The 11866-nt window shown below is 45.5% G+C and overlaps 2 protein-coding genes across 5 annotated transcripts in view; both read left to right on the top strand.

Moving 5' to 3' along the window:
• Positions 1-320: 320 nt before the first annotated feature.
• Positions 321-5202, top strand: zfyve21 (zinc finger, FYVE domain containing 21). Of its 2 annotated transcripts, XM_067243015.1 has the most exons (8): positions 321-463; positions 1208-1258; positions 1370-1538; positions 1983-2058; positions 2474-2565; positions 2988-3041; positions 3604-3734; positions 3908-5202. In XM_067243015.1, the coding sequence occupies exons 1-8, from the start codon at positions 341-343 to the stop codon at positions 3941-3943; spliced, it is 732 nt and encodes a 243-aa protein (XP_067099116.1). In that variant the 5' UTR covers positions 321-340; the 3' UTR covers positions 3944-5202. The 2 variants fall into 2 exon arrangements, with proteins under 2 accessions (XP_067099116.1, XP_067099117.1); XM_067243016.1 differs by lacking the exon at positions 2988-3041 and having other exon boundaries at positions 3908-5201.
• A 363-nt stretch (positions 5203-5565) lies between these two features.
• The window catches only part of LOC136948849 (transcription factor IIIB 90 kDa subunit-like), a 30379-nt gene continuing 24078 nt past the window's right edge, over positions 5566-11866 (top strand). For all 3 annotated transcript variants that reach the window (XM_067242947.1, XM_067242948.1, XM_067242949.1), the window contains exons 1-6: positions 5566-5792; positions 6475-6688; positions 7723-7803; positions 9095-9268; positions 10460-10491; positions 11631-11703. In XM_067242947.1, coding sequence (XP_067099048.1) covers positions 6505-6688; positions 7723-7803; positions 9095-9268; positions 10460-10491; positions 11631-11703 — 544 coding nt within the window. In that variant the 5' untranslated portion in view covers positions 5566-5792; positions 6475-6504. The remainder of the gene's footprint in view (positions 5793-6474; positions 6689-7722; positions 7804-9094; positions 9269-10459; positions 10492-11630; positions 11704-11866) is intronic.

The following is an 11866-nucleotide window of genomic DNA, read 5'->3' as shown; positions in this document are numbered from 1 at the left end:
ACAGTGGTTTAGCGCCTCCTATTGGATTTTGGTTGTGGAAACACTTTTTACATAAAAAGGCCTAGGCTTAACACACGCATTTTAATATTAAAAATATACCAACAATTTGCTAGAAGATGTCATCCATTTTGGCACCAAGTATCTAGAGTGGCCCATGCTGTTTTTAATGTTTTAAGTTGCAAAAGTGCAGAGCTATCACTTTAGTGTAGTTTGGAAATCAAAACAAGTTCATCACATGACGTTTTTAACGCAATTTCATTTGTCCAACGCTAACGTCTATCAAATTGATGGGCGTGTTTTGGGAGTTTTATGGACAAGGAGAAGATCTGGTTGTAGAAAAATGTCTGTGCCTGATGGCAAGAAATTGGTGCGAAGCCCCAGTGGACTTCGAATGGTGCCGGAGAATGGAGCGTTCAACAGTCCATTTTCATTAGACGAGCCTTTATGGGTCCCTGATAAAGAGGTGAGTATTCATAGTATTCGTAAGAGGGCGGTGGAATCCCAGCGACCACTCGGACATCGAGGACTTGGCCCCCGGAATGGGCGGTTGCATACCTCGGCTGTTGTCTTTCAGATATCTGGACTTACTACACCGTACAGTCAGGAGCATTGTTATAAACATAGCATCCTCATAGCTAACTACTAGGTAATGTGCAGTTTGAATGCATTCTCTACTTGCTAGTTAGCTGGCTAGTGTATGAAATGGCTAGCAAATACTCATTCTAGATTAGCATGCGGAAGCTAGACATGGAGCCCAGTTAGCTAGTGGCTAGCGACATAAACAACGCGACAACTGTTTTTGTAGCAAGTTTAAATAGTCCTGATTGTGTCAGTGGAATGTGCGATGCACGTGTACTGTCCTTTATGTGTACGATGTACGATCTATTTATGGTGGCCAAACAGGGTTAATTGACATATCAGTAACAGCTACACACAGTCAAGAACGTGTGGATTTGAGTTGGAGAACAGTAAAAAATTGTGTTGGGCATTGTACGATGAACCGTATTAAAACGTTCTGTGGCCTCTTGAACCCTTCGCTGGCTCTCTACCCATGTCTTTAGTTAGTTAGAATGGTTTCCACTGCAATTACAGCAGCATAGTTGCGTATGAAAGGTCTCCCCATTGTCAAATTCGTATCAGAGCTTTTTGTCCTGGGTATTGAACTTGAGTGATAAAGACATTAAATAATGTCCTGTTCCTGTTGCAGTGTCCACGATGTATGCAGTGTGATGCCAAATTCGACTTCCTTACCAGAAAGGTTTGTTTTGCTTCACCCATGTCTACAAAATACATCAGGAATTATGTAGGCATAAGAAAACCCGAGATTTAAAGCTCTCCATTCTCTTTCCCCTGTGCTGGCGACGTGCAGCACCACTGTAGACGCTGTGGACGTTGTTTCTGTGACAAGTGCTGCAGTAAGAAGATGGCCTTGCCCCGGATGTGCTTTGTGGATCCGGTGAGGCAGTGCGGAGACTGCAGCCAGGTCTCCCAGAAGGAGGTGGAGTTTTACGACAAGCAGCTGAAAGTGCTCGTTGGGGGTGAGTTTGAATGGATTTCATCAGGAGTTACAGCACAAACACTGGTACAGGCTGGTCTATGTGTGCAGCAGACAGACAGACAGACAGTCCGTCTGGCTGTGGGGGGGGAAATACTGTAGTGCTACTGTCCAGTTCATCCCCTTCTCTCCCCAGAATGCTCTGCCCAGGTTGGAGGGTTGATGCTGGGATGTAGGGTGGTCAGTCTGGTGTGGTTATAAATAGACTCTTCCGCTCTGCATCACTCAGCCAAGCCCTAAATGAAAAATCCATTACCAGCATGTTGGGTCTAGGTCTCGTGTCAGTTGGAAATGAAATGCTTGGAGCATGTTGGAGCCAAGAGGTTGTGGCGGCATTATTAGTGCCTGTCAGTGTAGGGTCTTTATAGTAGAAGGGATGCCATATTAACTGAATGTGTTAAGGGGTCTCTTGTTCTGTCCTTGTCAGGTGGGACATTCATTGTCACTTTAGGCACGTCAGAGAAGTCTGAGGATATGATGTGTCGTCTTTCCAACAACCACAGGTACGGTGAGAGTGCAAATTAGGGAGTCAGGTGGCTGAGCGGTGAGGGAATCGGGCTAGTAATCCGAAGGTTGCCAGTTCGATTCCCGGCCGTGCCAACTGACGTTGTGTCCTTGGGCAAGGCACTTCACCCTACTTGCCTCGGGGGAATGTCCCTGTACTTACTGTAAGTCGCTCTGGATAAGAGCGTCTGCTAAATGACTAAATGTAAAATGTAAATGTAAATTGTTCGAACCGTTTCTCTCCTGTCTTCTCAAAGCACAGAGGGGAAATGAGCAGAGTGGGCATTCCTGCTGACAGGGAGATTAGCTTGGCAGATGGCGTTCCTCCAATTTGATGTCCATGTTGACTTAGGCTCTTTGACTCAAGTTTCTTTTTCGTGTCTGCCTCAAATACTCTTCTGTCTTTCCTTTTAGGTATCTCTTCTTAGACGGGGAAAGCCATTTTGAGGTGGAGCTGTCTCGGATTTCGAGTATGCAGGTGTTGACTGAGGCAACGACACCGGGAGGTAAGGCACTAGAAACAAATAAACTCCATGTTTCCATATACTAGACCTGGCTTAATCTCTGTAAAACATCAACAGTACAACTCACAGTACATTGCAAGTTGTCCACACTCGGACTCTTAGTCAGACTATCTAAAAGAAATGTTGAATCAGTCATATATTTCATAATGATAGGCATGTAATAGCTATGTCGCGTGTGACACAGTTTTAGTGAAGTGCATGTCATCTGCAGTAGAGAATTGCTTCTACTAATTAATCGGTATAATAGTGTATTTCTGATGACTTAGTGAATGTCTTATATCAGCCCCTGTAATGTATCTAGCAGTACAGGTGTCTTGCTTTCTGTATTTTCTTTGTATTAACACCCTCTTTCCCTCTCTCTCACTCTGACTGTTGGTGGCTTGCCTTCTCTGTTGTGGGCATAGAGATTGATATTCTCACTTACACCAGTCTGCTGGACAGTCAGTATATCTCGGAAGGTTAGCAGGATTAATCTCTGTGTCCTCATATCCCTCCCACCTCCAGTTCAAGTGTTTGCCTTGAACTTTGCCCTGCATGCACATGTATAAGCTCTACATATGATCTGTACTGTAGGTCAAAACCCATCTCCTGAAAAGCCTCACGCATGTTCTCAGTTGCATGAGGGAATCGTGTTTGATTGTTAAATCTCGAGATAAGACTTTGCCCAACGGAGTCTTGTTTTGTCCGTGTTTCAACCTAAATGGATTGAAACAATCTTTTTTTTAAGGTCATTGTATTCACCTCGTTCAGAAACTCATTCGATTTCCTCATTGCCGTTTTGTAGCACGTAACATTGTAGTTCATGGCACGTAACGTTTGTTTGTGTTTGATCGATTTGTAATTGTGTTCATCCTGTGATATGTGAAATGTCATCTGTGTAAGCAGTTCTCGTCAGCGTCTGTGTAAGTCAATTATGAACCTTAACGACAGACTCACCCCGAGTACTCAGTGGAAGTTGTATGCCCAAAACGTGATCCCATTTGTGGCTTATCGTTCCAACCGACTGGCTGTCTTCCTCAGGGGGAAACACCAGAGTATGTGGCATGCTGCTCCACTACAAACCCATGGGCTCCCAGGACCCTGAGCAGCTACGCATGGAGGTAGCTGACGACAAGAAGACTGCCTCAGCCTGGCTGGCTGCCATGCACAAGGTACAGCCCTTTAACCAGGATTTGTTTGTGTTTGTACATAAGTGGTGTGACTTTTCCTTTGCAGTGTTCTCAGGTTATCATCTAGCAATAATTAGTTACCTTATCTTTGCTAGCCCAGGGTGTATCTCTCCATGATTCGTGACGGTTTGTGTGTCCTTGTGCTCTGCTGACAGGCTGCCAAGCTGCTGTATGAAGCTCGAGACCAGTGAGGTGGTGAAGAACCCAAGAGAGAGAGAGAGAGAGAGAGAGAGAGAGAGCTCCCATCTAGCAGAGTGGGGGGGCAGCACAGACCCAAGTCTTTCCTTTCCTCCAGTCTGACAGGATCTCCTACTGCCTAAAATACTTTACCTTTGGTCACTCGCTTGAACTGCAATGGTCAGTTTTCCCTTCATGACCATTCAAGTGAAATAATGTTCCCGTGTGCTTGATGTAGGATCTGAATCACATGGTTCAAGTGAAGTGTCTTTGTACATACAGTCTATACTTAGCTTTCAGCTACACATTTGCAGATAAGCCATTAGATCACCAAGTCTAAGGGAACCACTATTATTCACCAATATTCACTGATTCTAGTGAAATATGTACACACACACACTTTAATAAATGCTTTAAGTGTAGTCCCATGTATTGGATTTTGTATGAATTATTTTGTTAAATATTCCTATTTTAACACAAAACGCTATGTATGTATGTACTTTTTACTGCTAAAGTATTACTATAGTTTTTGTAGCACTTGGGGACAATACATTCTTTTTTTCTTACACAAAAATGATGATGTAAACATTTTGTTTCTATGTCAGCTGGTTTACTTACCAGTTGTGTAACTGAATTGCACAGCCACAAACTTTATTAAGAAAGTCCTTAATTTATGTACTCTAAAGGAAGGTTAATGAAATGTTTCATTATTTTGGTTTTGCAGCTTTCACCCCACTTTTGTCCTACTATGCCAAAAAGTATATAGGTTCCAAAAGATAATTCTTTCCAATATGAAATGTTTTTATTTTAATAGTGCGTTGTTCACCCACTACTGAATGTACACGGTTTTGGGTTTTGTCTATTAATGCCCCATATTTCTGAAGAGCGATACAACTCGCATCCATATTTTGATACATCTCAATCAAGGCTACATGATTCACTTGTATGTGTGATGACTATGATTCCTAATCATACACTGTATGTACTTAATGTTCACCTGTGTCTGAGTTTGAAATGTTGCACTTGACAACAATGTCAATTTGACATATTCGGCAAGTTTTAGTATTACTGCACTTTATGGTCTCCCTTTATAAAATAATCGTCTCTCCATTTTTTATCAGTGAAAAAAGGTTTACACCGTTTGATTCTAACAGAATAAAAGTGTTTGTAACCACAATTTGTTTTGAAACGTGTCCCCTAGAGACCACATGTTTAGATTACGCTTTTAACTGCTGTGACCAACACTAAATATGATGGGTGTTACATACTTCTACCTTTTTGAGACACATTCATAAAAGCATTGTAAACATTGCAGTGTGGACCTTTAACATTGCGTTAGCCGTAGATGTATACATTCATCGATTTAAAGAGGGGAGCTTGTTTTAACAATGTCATGTCGTGATCGGCTTTTGTGTAATTTTGGTCATGTACATGAACATTAACAAATATTACTTAATGCTCTCACACACACACTAATCTAGCAAATACATGTTTATATCTAAATAGGTTGGTTGAAGTAAAGAACCACCCATTTAAAATAGTCTCACCCTCGTCCAGCTGATTGGACTGATCCACCCAGCATGAAAAAGCACATGTTGGGCGTATGTTAGAAGTATTGAATCGCTAACTACTGGTCTTTAACTGCGGGAAAGTTACAATGCTGTGGTTTATTATGATGTAGCAATATGCTACCTAACCATCTAAACACACGAGTATGTTAACGTGTATACGAATATCACATATGAGTGACAATTAATGTAAAAGAGACAATCCGTTCAGAGAGTACAGCGAAGCTCCTGCGAGTCTGACACGCGCTTCGAATTCAGCTCGGGAGGCAAGCTTCATTGCAATCCTTTACGTTTGGTGCGTATATTTAATTTAGCTACATGAATTGCTTGTTTTAGCATTTGTGAATTAGCTAGGATAATGCAAATCTCCATTGCAGACACCCTGTCACCACGCATGGTTTAGCTACATGACTTAGGCTAGAAGTTAGCTACAGCTAGTGGGTGGATATCTTTCACAGGCTGTCAGTCCAAGGTAGTGTATTCATTGGTTAGTTAGACAGGCAGCTTGCTTGCTTGCTTTATAGTAGTGGCATTAGTTAGTCAAATTCAAATTTGACTCATTCATATTAACGTCGCTAGAGAATGGAGAAAATTAGGATAGCTAGCTAAGCTAATGTTATGCTGTCTGTGGCTACCACCAGACTGCCCACCATTGCCACGTAGCTCTGAGTTAACAAAACGGTTACCCTAAAACTGCTACGGATGACAGCATCTTTCCCAACACAAAATGTTTTATTCCCAATGCTGCAGAGTTTTAGTATGATGAAATGCATCTTAAATGCTATTCATGTATTGGCATTACTTGAATAACTCACTGAATAAGATCATCAGCGTGATCTTGATTTTTTCCCCCTTCGGCTAAAGCCTAGCAATACTCTTGTCTACTACAATCTACACCAGCCATCCATCTGTGCCCCCTCTATCCATCTCAAGGAGGTTGGTGCCTCTCTCTCTCTCTCTCTCTGTCTGTTCACCAGGCTGAGAAGCGTGTCCGACCTTGTATCGCAATGAGCTCCAAAGTGTGCAAGAACTGTGGGGGCTCCGACATCGATGTGGACCAGTCCAGGGGCAATGCAGTGTGCATGGGCTGTGGGTCTGTCCTGGAGGACAACATCATCGTCTCCGAGGTGGAGTTTGTGGAGACGGGAGGTGGAGGCTCGTCTGCCGTAGGGCAGTTTGTTGCTGGAGACTGTGAGTATCTAAAGTTCTGTCTTTTTGACGTTTGATGCTTTTTTCTCTCTCTTAGACAGTTGAAGGTAGTGAGAGGGGGAGAGAGGGGGAGAGACATGCAAAGACATGCAGCAAAGAGGCTGAAACGGATTTGCTTCTGTCTTGGGGAGTCAAGCTGCTGAGCGGTTAAGGAATCAGGCTATTACTCAGAAGGTTGCCGATTCGATTCCTGGCCGTGCACATGACGTTGTGTCCTTGGGCAAGGCACTTCACCCTACTTGCATCAGGGGGAATGTCCCTGTACTTACTGTAAGTCACTCTGGATAAGAGCGTCTGCTACATGACTAAAATGTAAATGTCTACATGGACGGCCCAGTTCTCGCTTTTAACTGATATCATCAACACGCTAAATAAATGTTAATCAAACCAGCACGGTATATATTTCTTGCTTTTGTCTCAGTTAAAGAATGCTGACATCCCCTCTACAACCATATCCTCAGTGATGTGGCTTAACCCTTTAGCCTTTGGGGGCTTCTCTTTTTAGCTGAGGCTGCAGAAGTCAGTGAGTCAACTCAGATGTAGACAGACTCTGTGATTGGTTCTGGGAACTTGCACATGTGCTTGAACTTCTTCCCCACTAGAGGGCAGCGCTGGCTAATTTACATTACATTTACATTTAGTCACTTAGCAGACGCTCTTATCCAGAGCGACTTACAGTAAGTACAGGGACATTCCCCCTGAGGCAAGTAGGGTGAAGTGCCTTGCCCAAGGACACAACGTCATTTTTCCTGGTGGGGAATCGAACCGGCAACCTTCTGATTACTAGCCCGATTCCCTAACCGCTCAGCTATCTGACTCCCTGACCCTCCTAATTTAGGATAGATCCACATGAACTCCATCGATGTGTCAGTGTTTTATTAGTCACATGCACCGAGTAGCATAGCATTATCAGGAAAGTGAACAAGCATCATCTACACTGTAAAAAAATAATAATATATGTATATGTATCATCTTATTAAAGCTATATGATGTCCCTGTCTCCTCTCTGTCTCTAGCTACTGGAAGGAACCCCACCTTTGGAGAAGGGTTCTACACCGGTGTTGGCAGGGAGTCCCGAGCCCAGACACTACAGAATGGTGAGTCAGCAATATTAATTTTTCTAGCAAAGTAGATTTCAATCATTCCCTGCCCTTATAGTCGTAACAACAATAATAACTTAAGCAAGCAGTAACGTCATTTGTCCAGCAACAGCTCAAGAGTTTTGAAGGGAAGGAGCTAGAAGGTTGAAGAAATGTCTTTCAGTCTGGTTTGATATTACTACTATCTACTTACCAGGAATATTGAAAGAATGATTGGAAGTCAGTGTATTGATTGGAGGCTTATACTAGGCATGTAGAGGGGTAAAGGTCTGTTGGGACACGTTTAATATGGGAGTCAGGTGGCTGAGCGGTGAGGGAATCGGGCTAGTAATCCGAAGGTTGCCAGTTCGATTCCCGGTCATGCCAACTGACGCTGTGTCCTTGGGCAAGGCACTTCACCCTACTTGCCTCGGGGGAATGTCCCTGTACTTACTGTAAGTCGCTCTGGATAAGAGCGTCTGCTAAATGACTAAATGTAAATATGGTGCCTTTTGGCTGCTGAGTAGGTATGTCTGTGAGACTGAGAGACTGAGAGCCATGTGGTCAGGGAGGAGGAGTGTACAGGCCAGCGAGGGTCCCTGTCATGCCTTCTGGATTGTCTATAGGGAGATTTACAGCGTCTGAGCCTTTTCTACTGCTTGTTCGAACAAAAGCAGTGCTGTGAGAGTCCTCATCTGCTCCATAAACATCTCCAGGCTCCAGACACCCTCTCATTCACCACTCCGTGATTAATGTCCCTGGAATCTCCACTCGAATAGTCCACCAGGTTGCTTTTCTCATTACTGGACAAGATACCATATGTTCTGCTGTGGTTGCCCTAGACGTGGTTACCAGACGTCATGCATGCTGGCCGGACGAGGACTTGTAATTTATCCGAGTTTCGCGGCTGTTTAAAGAATTTGTCGGTGTTGGTCAGGGTTTGAGATCGTGTCTCTCCAGAGTTTGTGAGAGAGTGGACGAGAGAATAGGAAGAGTACGAGGAATCTCAGAAGGTATTAGTTTGTTGAGGAAATAAAACCCCTGGGATTCTCAGTAGGAGTTTCTTGTTGTCATGGTCACCAGGTGTAAACAGAGCTCAGGGGCACACCTGCAGCTTCTATGTGTAATTACAAGCCTCCGGGTTCATTGTTGAATCTGTCATTGTTATAAGCTTGTATTGTACAGAAGATGTGCGTGTGATTTTGTCCCTGAGGATTGTACAAAAGGTGTGTGGTGTGTGTGTGTGGACGCGTGAATGTACGTGCACGTTTTTTGGGTTTGTAATATCGTTCCTTTTATTCATCTCCAGGGAAACGTCAGATAATGTCATTGGGTCACCAGCTGCAGCTCAACCAGCACTGCCTGGATACGGCCTTCAACTTCTACAAGATGGCTCTGGCTAAACGCCTGACCAGTGGACGCAAGTCTGCCCATGTTATCGCCGCCTGCCTGTACCTGGTCTGCAGGACCGAGGGGACCCCCCGTATCCTTGTCCAAAAGGGGGGAGGAGCCTGGAGGAGGGGGGAGGAGCTGGGAGGGGGGGGGGGGGGCTGGGAGAAGGGGGGAGGAGCCTGGGGGAGGAGGGGGGAGCCTGGAGGAGGGGGAAGAAGCCTGGAGGAGGGGGGAGGGGGCTGGGAGAAGGGGGGAGGAGCCTGGGGGAGGAGGGGGGAGCCTGGAGGAGGGGGAAGAAGCCTGGAGGAGGGGGGAGGGGGCTGGGGGGGGGGGGCTATGATTTTATCATGACCACTAAAATGGATGTCACCTGCATCAAAACAGAATGGATCCTCGTTTGATATCCCATCGCAAATTCTTAGCTCTCACCGCATTGTGTGGGGTTCCACTTTGACCCCCATCGCCCGTGTGTCGATTATGTGATGTTTGAGTTTCACAAGCAGGGCGGTCTATCCCTAAGAGTAAGAGTGATGGAAACGGAGCCTTCCAAGTGCGTTTTCTGCTGGACTGCAGGAGAGAGTGGAGGGGGAACGAGAGGGAAGTGTTGACAGATAAAAATAGCGTTCCTCACTTCCTTTAACTCAGCTGGGTCTTTAAGTCTGTCTGCAGTGCTGTCAAGAGGCACGGACTGAGGGGAGAGGACAGGAAGAGAGAGACAGCGTGTCAGCGCCGATTTTAAAGGCCTTCGTGAGGAAGGCCCCTGAGAAAATCAGAGACAGATGAGTGTTCTGTCTGTTGTCCCTTTCTTTTTGTAAGCAACCACAGTCACCCTTCACCAACATTCTCCAATTGGAGGACATGTGCAGAAGTGCCGCTGTGTTTCTGACTCTGAATGAATGAGTCATATGTAATCTGCAGGCTGTGTGGGATTATCTTTTCCGTCTCATCGGGGACGGTAATCCCATTTTGATGCGTTTAGAGGGGTGTTTCTGAGCCAGTCTGCCTTCCTGTGGACAGGTGTCACGACAGACTTATCCATGTAGGTGGGTGGGACGGGGGTGGTCTACTGCCTGCCCTCCTAAAGGATAATGGGGTCTAAGGCCAGGGGGGGTGGGGGTGGAGGTGAGGGGGGGGTGGAGGTGGAGGGGGGGGGGTGGAGGTGGAGGGGGTCACAGAGACCAGTCAGGTCAGCCACAAACTGTATTTTTGGGATATTTAGAATGCTTTGACAAATGTAATGACTTGAAATTGTGTGGATTTATGACCTTGACCCTCCCTTTAGACATGCTGCTGGATCTCAGTGACCTCCTTCAGGTACATTTGAATCATGTCTTTCGTTAATTATAATCTGCTATAGATTAATTTTTTGCATATAAAACATTCCTATGCATCGAGTATCCCTTAAATCAAGCTACACAGCTACTCATTCTGTGCTGTTGACCACTATGACTACATCCAACCACACAAAGACTGGAGGCTGCAGTCATTGAGTTCTGCCATGCAACTAAAGCAGATGACAGCAGATAAATTTAGGCTCACATTTGTCTGCATTTTTAATGGTTGCAGATCAAGATTGAGACTGGGGCGTGGTGGTGGTGGTGGTGGTGGTAGGGGGGGGCATTTCTCACACACAGCTGGTCAGTTGTTTTATTTTTACGCTCCCAGCTGTCTTTGGGGGAGATGTCTCCCCTTCCCCCGTCATTCCCCCATGGTATGGGGAGGATGGGAGGGGATGTGTGCCTGACCATGGGTGGATTAATGGTGCTATGGCTAGATATCCCCACCAAGCCCAGCCACTGGAGCCCCACCCAGGCCTGTGGCCATGGCTGATGGACCCACTCCCTTTACAAGGCAGTATGACACACTCCGGTTCCTCACCGGCCGGTAGACTAGACCAGGGTTCTACGTTGCCCTATTGGGCACCTCGTCTGGGGTCCTGGTACAAGGTTCCTCACAATACAATCTGAAAAAACCCCACCTTGACTGTGGGCATTATGGTGTTAGAGTAGCGACACATTCCACATTCAACCACCACCTTGCTGTTTTTGTGTACAAATTCCTGAAGGGGACGTTCCTCCCAGAATAGCATGGGGTGTGACTGCCTGGCTAGGGACCCAGGAGGGGGCTGAGAGTGAGAGTGTCCGGTGGGGTCCCAAAACCTCTGAGGTCTGGGAGCCTCGAGGAATGAAGTCCTCCCAGCCTTTCTCCTCTACCCTGGAGAGATACTGTGCTCCTTTTGAATCACTTTCGCTCCGTTTATACACCTTCAGATTGCCCCCACATACTTCAGTGTCTAGTATGTAACTCTGGAACTTGTACTTGACGGGTGACGCACGGTAGAACTATTTAAATCGGTTTGTTTACACACACACACATACATTACCACCCACCCAATGTTTGTTTCCGTTCCCCTGACTCCTCTCTAATCCCTCCATCTGGTCCCTCCCTTCTAGGTGAATGTGTATGTCCTGGGTAGGACGTTTCTGGTGCTAGCCAGAGAACTCTGCATCAACGCTCCAGCTATAGGTAACCACCACCTCTCATACTGAACTCTCGTCTGCGATCAGGTTGTAGTTCTCCTCAGCTAACCTAGAGGGCGCTGTTACACCAGAATCATCTCAGCAAGAACTAGCCTGAGGAAGCGTAATGAAAAGATTTCACACACAGATTTGTTTTTATAACGACGAAC

The sequence above is a fragment of the Osmerus mordax genome, chromosome 9 (genome assembly GCF_038355195.1).
Source record: "Osmerus mordax isolate fOsmMor3 chromosome 9, fOsmMor3.pri, whole genome shotgun sequence".
NCBI classification, from domain to species: domain Eukaryota; kingdom Metazoa; phylum Chordata; class Actinopteri; order Osmeriformes; family Osmeridae; genus Osmerus; species Osmerus mordax.
This window is presented reverse-complemented; position numbering and strand designations above follow the sequence as displayed.

Excerpts from the sequence above, each read along its gene's own strand:
- zfyve21 (XM_067243015.1), top strand. The coding sequence starts at position 341 with ATGTCTGTGCCTGATGGCAAGAAATTGGTGCGAAGCCCCAGTGGACTT. Across the intron at positions 464-1,207 it reads TATGGGTCCCTGATAAAGAG|TGTCCACGATGTATGCAGTG; the intron begins GTGAGTATTCAT and ends TTCCTGTTGCAG. Across the intron at positions 2,566-2,987 it reads TGAGGCAACGACACCGGGAG|AGATTGATATTCTCACTTAC; the intron begins GTAAGGCACTAG and ends TTGTGGGCATAG.